This window comes from Dreissena polymorpha, chromosome 7 (genome assembly GCF_020536995.1).
Source record: "Dreissena polymorpha isolate Duluth1 chromosome 7, UMN_Dpol_1.0, whole genome shotgun sequence".
Classification (NCBI taxonomy): domain Eukaryota; kingdom Metazoa; phylum Mollusca; class Bivalvia; order Myida; family Dreissenidae; genus Dreissena; species Dreissena polymorpha.
Genome location: NC_068361.1, coordinates 99,649,002 through 99,658,970, shown reverse-complemented (window position 1 = coordinate 99,658,970; position 9,969 = coordinate 99,649,002). Strand labels below are relative to the sequence as shown.

The window sequence follows — 9,969 nt, the reverse complement described above, 5'->3', positions numbered from 1 at the left end:
TATGATGAATATTAAACATAGTCTCAAATAGCAAGACATTTAGATTAATATTGTTTAGTATTACGTTTAAGTTTGTAATAAAAACTTTTGGACTCAAGTGAATTTACACCTGTGCGCAACTTAATTATTATAAGGTTAAGTGTGAGGTTCGGCTTGGTTTCCAAGCGTTTGAATTGTAAATGCTTAGCAGAACATGTTTCAAAGCGGTAACCCCTTTTATAAGTTTCGTACACTTAGAAGTTTTGTTTCATCAAGTAAAATTTTAATTTTGTGTATTACGGTGAGATTTTTATGTCATAATTATATGCCTAAATTCTGTCTGATTTTGGGCATTTGAAGATAAGGTGGTTCGGTCGTTTGTAGTTCCATTTCACTTGTGTGTGTACAATCATTTGTTATCGACATATGTTGCTTTTTATATGCAATTTATATATGAATGATGTGACATGAATTATTGGATAAGTGTAAAATTAGGCTAGTGGTGAAACCGGATTAAGCCCCCAAAGGTCCGCATTTCAAGGCTCTGACACAGCTTTTATCTTCAAACTTGCGTTTGTTTGATAAGTTTTCATTATCGTATAACACTGACTTTGGTGACAGCAACGCGAACTATCCTTAAAATGTTTTCAGAGTTTTATAAGTATTTGTCCGTTTTTAAAAACGGCCGTATTATGGGAACTTCCGAGCAGGCGGCGGGCGGTCGGGTTGGCAGTCGGCGAGAAATATATTTGTCCGAATCTTAGCTTTGTCCAGCATGGATGGATTTTGAATTAGCTTTCCATAAGTGATCAGCATGATGACTCATAAGCGCATGAACCAGGTCCTTTGTTACCAGATCAAGGTCACAATTCAGGATCGAATGTCAAATTTAGGGAAATTTGTACTTGACACCTTGTCCAGAGCATAACTTTGTCCAGCATGGGTGAATATTTTAATAGTTATCAAAAAGTCATCAGCATGTCTAGACGAAGTGTTGCGCATAATAAAATGTTCATAGACCAAAAAATAATTTCAAAATTAAAGTTCAAAGGTGAGATTAAGGGAATCTTTACTTTGTCGCTTTGTTCAAAATTTCATAGATATTTTTAAAACACTCTGCTGATGTAATCCGAATAATGGTGAAGAAAGTTGGGCTCAAAAAGAAGAGTCAATGAAATTGCCCCAATTCTATGTTAAAGGGGCTCACACTATAACCAAGTCCCTAGCTCGAAAGACGATGCCAAAATTAAGGTTATATGTAAAATCAATTCAGACTTTGTCAAATCTTTACCTAAACAGGTTGTTTTCTGCCAAGAGTATCGTTGCGACAGCGGAACTGTTCACAACACTTTATCATTGAGTTCAGAAACACCAGGCGGCCTCTTATAAGTGGGAATCTGCCGATAAGTATATAATGCCTATCTGATAGTGTTAAATAACCTGTAAGGGGGATTATCATGGTACGTGTTGACTTCATGTTTATCGAAATGACATTGTTTAATACATGAATATTGGTTGACTGATGCTATTGCAGAACTGTACTGTCTTTATTTTAAATTACTGGGCTTACGGTAAAAATACAGTACAATTTTGTATAAAAGAAGGTGAGTAAAATCTTCAAAAGGCTGTGGAGCGAGAAGTTCGGATAGAGTTTGGAGTGTTTCTTCTTGAATGAATTTCTCAACAGATCTCGACACGTCTGGCATTATGGTATAACAAGCAAGCACTTTTTAATAGAGTTATGTAACAGTAAAGGCAGTAAAGTAAGAAGTTCAGGTATAGTTTTAAGTTCGTTTTATTCAGTTACCGGGCCTTACTGGTGGGGGTCTTGTCCGTATCGTCAGTCAGACTTTTCCTTTATGTTGATTGTTTAACGAAATAGTAATGAGTTAAAATATCAAAATAATAAATAAAAAACTTACCGGCGGTGTGTGCGTAGACGAATTCATAGATCGCCTGCAAGAAACATATCCCTCTGTAAAGGCTGCAATTTGAACTATTTTATAATCATGGTATACGGCATTACGACAGCATTGGTTAATTTTCACACATGAGACCATCACATTGAGAAGATGCTTTAAGTTAAAGAAAACAAGAAAATGTGTCAACTGTTAAGTTTCCACTTCCTGGCCAAATGTCATATATGATACTGAAATATTTGCATAATGTATACTTATCCATCTATGTATTTGAGTTGGTAAGGAATATTAATCAAAATTCGATCAGTTAATGAAACTACATGCTACATGTCTAAACAATTTTAACTGTGAACAGTTGCTTCGGCGGATCAACTCGAAGAAAAGAGGGGACCATACGCCCAACCTCACAGAGGAGGCGTTGCGAGCCAAGCAGCTGAAAGGGGATGGGGAAAAAATATTTGACACCAGGAAACCTATCACCACTGCTACAGTGGTAACAGTCAGATTTTTTTTTTAATATTTTCGTAACAAAGCTTTTAAGTTATTTATACACTGTTTACGTAGTCAGACGGAATTTACATTTGTATCTATTCCCCGATTGTAAGAATATTTTGAAGACACTGTATGATTTATTTATCAATTATGTCTGTTGGAAATATGATATGTTTCAATGTAAAGAAAATATTTAAAAAAAGGCTAAAGCTTTAACTACAGACGTTTTGTCTCGCATGTCTCCCTCAAACGAGAAGATGTTTACGTTTGTTGCACTCAAACAGCAAACTACTTTTAATATAACGAAATAAATAAGTTTCATTAATCAATTTCAATTTTCAGCAGGGGGAATTTAGTAATGGAATTGGGGCGAAGATTGAGTCTTCAACAAATGGAGACCTAAGAAGATTGTTTGAACAGCGTAAGTAAACATTGTTGCCTTCAAAATATGCTACTGTAATTTTGCATGTCTGTGTTTAAGAACAAATATATATTTCATTAATACTTGAAGATTGAAGTTAAATGCAAATGGATGTTTGAATACTTGCGAGCAATCTGGCTGAAGTCATGAAAAAAAAATGTTTACAGAAAATATTTCAGGTGCACGTATCACAAAGCAATATTTATTTCAATATCCGTTGTAATTTGAAGACAGGCACTTTGTGCAAATGATGATTGTTTTGATTCTAATTAATAACATGGTTATTTATGCTATATTATTTGTATGCCCTTTTTCGTTTGAATCTTTATGGGAAACTAAGGACAAATAATGTGTTGTATATAGTACATGATTGAGGAGAATCATAGTAAGATAGCATGTTTCGATTTTACCGGATAGTGAAATATTGATGTTTCAACTAATTATAGTAAATATTGACGTCATGGCAGAATACGGAACTGAATTATTCCCAGCGTTTCGACACGGTTGTGCAGCTATACAGGGTATTTTGACTCAAGGAAAAAGCATTTTTGACGAACCAGTTTTTAATGAAACTGAGAGAAAAATGTTCAATCAATGGCGCATTCAGCTTTACACAACATCTTCATTAATGGACGAGATAAAGGCATTTAACAAAAAACTCGAGAAACTAACTCCAGAGTTCATTTTTCAAGAGCGGAACATTTCCTTTCCTGCAGTAGTGATTGTGAATGAAGGACAGCGGAACAAGATTGAACAATGGATAAGTAGCCTAGATGACAATGGCTCTGTCATATGCGTCCTTTTAGTTAGCAAGGAGCAAGATACAACATACATTGCCCCTAGATTTTCCGTGTTCCAAAGCACGACAACGATATCAGACATCATGGAAGCTGCAGATGATCTTCTGGAACGTGCCATATTTGCAGTTTTAAAGAACATTGTTGGCAAATGCGTAGACAAATATGGAGATCCTACACATACGTTAAGTAAGTGTTAAAATGTACATGCAAATCATACATTGATTTGAATCATTGTCAATCGCACTTATTTCATTCTTTTTGTAGACAAAAAAACAGCTCATCAATATGGTCAGTACACATGTGTGTTTAATGGTTTTTCTCCAAGATAATTTAGTTATTCCACATAATAATATTATTTATAATGTATTGACTAAAGACGTAGATAAAATGTCCTTGAAAAATCGAATTATCAAAATGTGTACATTTAAGGTTGCACTTGTGTCCCCTGAATTGCTTTATTGGTGTGTTAAATTTACAAATTTAAGTTTCAAAGTTATTCTATCGCTTTGCCAATCTCCAATTTTAGATATGTCCTGGTCAATTCATAAGTATTTTACAGTATATAAGAAACTTCATTGATTTAAATAAGGCGACACATTGTTGGTCCATTTTTGGTTTAACATGAAACTTTTAACTTCACGAGATACGCTCACAATTATATTGTTTGCGCAATAATTCAAGCGTTTACTAATGTTTTGGTTACAAATTACTCATATTTATCTTCTTCATTTATATTCATATAAATACTGCAGTGAAATAAATATTTAATTAGCAGATAAACAAATTTCAGACATTGAAAAAGAAAACACTATGCAAAACATTTATGCATACGCACGGTCGGCATACAAAAGAAGTGAAGTACCAATACCTGAAAGACTTTCTCTTCCAGAGATAACGCATAGCTATCCAAAAACTATTGACGAGGTTTGTAAAAATATTATAATATGGTCCATTACGGTTTAACGCTACCTTGAGCAAGTGTGGCATTGGGCCCCGTAAACACGGGATAACATTCGCTCCACAAATCTATCACCATTGATGCAAATTTTCGTCAAATGAAATATTTTATCCAAAAAAAAACACAGACTTTTAACGGGTTTATTTGTGTCAATTTATGTTTAGATTTGTATAGTTACGAAAACAAAGACGTGCTAGTGTTTCCAATTTTGATTCATTTCTATTTTATTACAAATACAAACATTCTATTATAAAGTACACAGTTTCAAGTTTTATTTAGATAGCTTTCATATCATTTACTGAAAACACCATTTTATGTCGTTTGTTTATGATCATTAGTGTAAAAACAGTATATTAAGCGGCATCCAAAATTAAAATCACTTGACTAACTATAAATTCCCATGATTGTTTTTTTTATTTTAGATTATCAGCCGACTACTTAAAATAGAAGGGGTAATTGGTTGCTCGAAGAATAATGGATACATCGAAGTCCTTGTTGATAACACGGCCGACAGCGAACAAACCACACGTAGAGTAAAACAACTCCTTGCTGGTGAAACTGTTGAAGCCATATTTATTTATGGTAAGTTCACAAATTTCATTTCCACTGGAGACAGTGTTTATAATGGAACACTGGGTGGTTTTGCACAGAGCATTCCTAAAAATTCCCCCGTCCAGTTATATAACAGAGTTGAAACAGATGCGGAACAACATTATGGAAAACTCGTTGCACTTATTTCTCTTCACGTAGCAAATGCTAATAGAGAAGACGGACATGTTTACCTTCGTGTTGATGACAAAATCATTGGAGAAATGAAAACTATTCATGAGAATACTTTAGTTGATATCCTTCCAATTGAAATATATGAAGAATATAAAAACATGTGTAATACCCGTTTCAAAACAGAGACAGGGAAGGAGATGCATGGACAATTACTTGTCAATGAAGAAAACAAAGAATGGGTAGGAGCTCCAGTTCATATATGGGGAGCGAAAACGTCTCTTGGTTTAGGAACAATCTCTGCTGTCGATTTAGAAACGTCAAACGGCCTGTTGATAACAATTAATGATCGCACAGAGGGTGAGTCGTTCTGCAAGCCTGGTGACAGCGGTGCAATGGTGTGTGCCACTGACAGAAGGGAGCGAACATTGTATGCTGTCGCGATGCTAGTAGGCAAACTTGAGAGTTTGTGTTATGATTCTACAAACACCACCGTTCAACAACCACGTAACAATGTGACATATTGTGCGACTCTCCTTGATAAAGTATTCACAGTGTTAGGGGAACACTATGATTCAATATTTATGTTATACACTGGTGACTCTGGTCCAAAGTGAAACAAATTTGCTCATGTACTTTCACTGACTTTCAAAAAAGCGAAACGTATGATTAATCATGTAAATTAAGTGTTAATGCATATCCCGAGTGAATATGTTGATGTAATAAAATGCTTTTTTTTTAAGAAAAAAACACAAAACTTTTACAAAAATGCAGAACAAGTGCATAGTACATTAAATAATTTCCAATACCCATTTACAGTCATATACTGTGTATATAATGTGTGTCAATGATTTCTATAAAAACACTTGGCTTTATTTTTATTTTCCTTAAATATCGCAAGTTAATAATTGTATTAACTATTTAATGATTGGAGTTGTATGCACTGTGCGATTAGTATTGAATATTGTTCCCGCATGGCTTTTTATGTCCCCCACCACTATAGTGGGGGACATATTTTTGCGCTTTCTATTGGTTTGTTGGTTTGTTGTTTTGTTTGTTTGCGTCAAACTTTAACATTTGCAATAACTTTTGTAATATTTAAGATAGCAACTTCATATTTGGCATGCATATGTATCTCATTGAGCTGTGCATTTTGAGTGGTGAAATGTCAAGGTCATCCTTTAAGGTCAAATGACAAATATATTGCTCAAAATCGCTTATTTAATATACACTTTTGCAATATTGAAGAAAGCAACTTGATATTTTTCATGCATGTGTATCTCATGTAGCTGCACGTTTTGAGTGGTGAAAGGCCAAGGTCATCCTTCAATGTCAAAGGTCAAATATATGGGGGGTCATAGTGTTTCACAAACAAATCTTGTTTAATAATGCAATTTTCAAAGAAAATGTGTTTGGGAATTCGGGATAGTATTACGCACATTCATACTTATTTTAATTGTTAACAGAAATTTCAAAACTCTTTGAAGAATCGTCTACCAATTCACCATTTTGTCGGTTTGAACGACGATTTTGCAATAGCAATTATTTTAGAAAGATTTAACCGGCATATGAATTTTAATTACTAAATTTATTTTACATTACTGTTATGTAATATCTGTAATATTGCTAAAACCTGCTACAAATAAATCACTGAGATAATATTGCTTGTAACCACTTGGTCATTTTGAATGGAACTATGAACACTGATATGCTTACATAATATGAAAGCCTTGGTATTAATTCGGAACCAATATTATAGCGGATGTACCTTAAATGTATTTCATGAAATTCCGTATTACTTCCAAGGAAAGTTATTGAAATTACGCAAATAAACAATATGACTTTTCCATCATGATGTTTATTACGCTGTTAAACATATTTGCGCTGAGGTGTTTCTAAGCATATGCAACATGGAAACGATTAATAGCGATGCAGATGAAAACAAAAATTGAAAATCTTGTCCAAGAAAACAGAGGTTGCATCAGGCGTTACAAAAACTGAAAAGAAACAAAAATATAAACAATTGTTAACATCATGTGTAAACGTGACATGGCCAGTCCGTATACTAGTGGACTTACATAGAGACTTCACATCAAAATAACATCAACATTTGATGATGTCGATGCGAAAGTGCATCGACCTCGACAATTTTGTATTCCGTCACGTAGTTATAGCGAAAATGATTATTCTTACATAAAATGGCAGATCTAAAACATACATGCAATAACAGAAAAATATTTAATCAAACCTTTGACAACCCGCTCTAGTAGCGAATGTACGTTGACACAGATATGGCATGTTCTTGATTTTATTTGTGTAGTTACCATGGTAAAGTTACTCGTTCCCATGACTTAATGTGCATGTTCGTGTGAATCATGCTAAGTTATTTTTCAGGGCATAGAATGAAACTCATGTCGTATCTTCCAAAACTTAAACAAACTAACGCCATTTCGATAAGTATAAAGTATTTGTTTGCTTTTTCTCTTTGATTCGGAAACGACTGACAGTTACCTTAACACGCTACTCAATGTGTTATGCCTACAGATACACAGCAAAAGACAGCAACTACAAAACGAAAACAGCCATAACAAACATACAAACAAAACGGATGGCATTTCGCGTTTTTTTTATCTGTTTCGTATGTGTGCATTTCTTTTTATACAGGGCGTGTTTGGATAGCCCTGTTGCAATTGAAAGCAGCTAAATAAACTTAAGGATATATTTTGCCAGTCCCGTTGTGTATAGGATTAAAATTTCAAGATGTAACATCGCTTTAAATTTCTGCGTCAAGCGTTTTATTTTACTACCTCAGTATGTTTATTCTAAATTTCTTTTATAAAATCATTATATCCCACTGCCAATATAAGGGCATTTTGGTGACAGTATATGGGCTTGTATATCTGGTTTTGTTTGTATGTTGTTGTTTTTTCTCAACTCCTTATCCCGTTCGACTGTACAAGATCAACATCTGTCAAACCTTTCGCAACAGTGTGTATTGCTTACACCCTATAAACCGCATGCCATGTCGCATTTACGAATCTTTTTTACTTATTACATTTTAGTCAATTGATAACGATTTAACGTCATTGAGGCAGGTAATCGGTCGATATTAATATAAGATACGAGAAGTTCACATTCATCAAATAGTTCGTACTTCCGTATTTAATTTAAAAAGCTTTCACGTTTTTATGCTATTAATGTTATTGATCATACACTTAATTTACAACATAATGCTTTATATAAAATAATCAAATGTATTTTTTTCTAACGGTCACTCTTCTATTTGTTTTTGCCAGCATTATTACGTTAACTTTGTAGATACTTTTGTCTCCAGAAAACGCATGTTTACCTATTGTCTGCATTGTTTCTTTAATATTTCTTCTGATGACTTCTGGTGACATTGAGCGCAACCCAGATCCCTTAAGCACAGATTGTTTAACTGCCTTTCATCTCATCATTCGAAGCATTCGAAGTAAGATTAATTACATACGCGTCTCCTTTACCGATTGTTTTACATTTTACCAAATCACACTGTTCAGCTTACGTCGAAGAGAGGTTACTATATATTGATGGTTTTGACACAATCTTTAAAAAAAAGAGCGTATATTAAAGAAGTTTCATAGAACATCTCTTCTTCGACCGCAACAAATATCTGAACTAGAAATAATTTTACCAGAATCTATTTGGCTTCAAATCAATGTTCACACACATACTTAATTCATATGCACACTGTAAATACAGATTTATTCGACCGTCAATTCTAGAATAAATTCAATATATGTATTCAAAAAGCTTTGAAAACAAATCAACACTTTTTAAAGATCGATTGCATTCTACAACCCACAAACTGAAAGACATTTTGACACTAAGTAGTTTACGGAACGTTTTATGCATGAACCCACACAAGTTGCGCGAAAATTCTGGAACTGAAATAGATAAAACTGTATTATTAAGATGTATAGATTGCTTCGACACCAGTGTATTCGAAACAGATGCTAAAAAAAATAAGCGATAATTGGTTGGCTTGCACTAGGTCGCTACCGGGGTATAACTCTTGTTTGTTAGAAAAAGTCCTTTAAAATGCCAAAACCATTCATTTAAAATAAAGCAGTGGGTAGGTATGTACACTCCCTTGACTCCCAAACTAATTAACACCTTGGCCCAAACATTTGTCAGCTCAACAAGCAGCTGACGGTTGCCAGTGTTCACTTAGTCGTTACTGGTGGATAGCTTTTTCAAGACAGATGGAATAAAATGTGCCAAACCACTCACTTGGAATAACGCACGCGGCAGAATGTAAACCACCCTGATCCAAAACCTAATTACAACATTGGCCCGAAACTAGGTCAGCCCGACAGGCTGACGCTGGGTTATCGGTGCCAACTTATTCACTGGAAATAAAATTGGTCCAATAAGATTCATTTTTGTTGAAATGAGAATATTAACGAAATTGCACACTCAATTGAAAGTCTTATTTAAACAAACAACGCTTGTAAAATATAAAAATAATATATATAAATGCATATTATCTCGGATGTCAATATGTGTAATTGCTGGTTCCATTTGAATCAGGTATTTCACAATTAATGGCAAAATATGCGTGGGTAGTAGTCAAACGTTTATTCAAACCCATACACGGTACACGAAGTTTGTAAACCACTTTGGTCTAATTGTAAAGGA

General features: G+C 34.2%; 1 protein-coding gene across 2 annotated transcripts; it reads left to right on the top strand.

Moving 5' to 3' along the window:
- The first annotated feature begins 1,822 nt into the window (after positions 1-1,822).
- On the top strand, positions 1,823-6,919 carry LOC127837957 (uncharacterized). 2 transcript variants are annotated; one of them, XM_052365432.1, is made up of 5 exons: positions 1,823-2,397; positions 2,733-2,811; positions 3,258-3,797; positions 4,402-4,535; positions 4,992-6,919. In XM_052365432.1, the coding sequence occupies exons 1-5, from the start codon at positions 2,209-2,211 to the stop codon at positions 5,904-5,906; spliced, it is 1,857 nt and encodes a 618-aa protein (XP_052221392.1). In that variant the 5' UTR covers positions 1,823-2,208; the 3' UTR covers positions 5,907-6,919. The 2 variants fall into 2 exon arrangements, with proteins under 2 accessions (XP_052221392.1, XP_052221393.1); XM_052365433.1 differs by having other exon boundaries at positions 1,823-2,391; positions 4,992-6,918.
- The last annotated feature ends 3,050 nt before the right edge of the window (positions 6,920-9,969 follow it).

Excerpts from the sequence above, each read along its gene's own strand:
- LOC127837957 (XM_052365432.1), top strand. The coding sequence starts at position 2,209 with ATGAAACTACATGCTACATGTCTAAACAATTTTAACTGTGAACAGTTG. Across the intron at positions 2,398-2,732 it reads CCACTGCTACAGTGGTAACA|CAGGGGGAATTTAGTAATGG; the intron begins GTCAGATTTTTT and ends TTCAATTTTCAG. Across the intron at positions 3,798-4,401 it reads AGATCCTACACATACGTTAA|ACATTGAAAAAGAAAACACT; the intron begins GTAAGTGTTAAA and ends AACAAATTTCAG.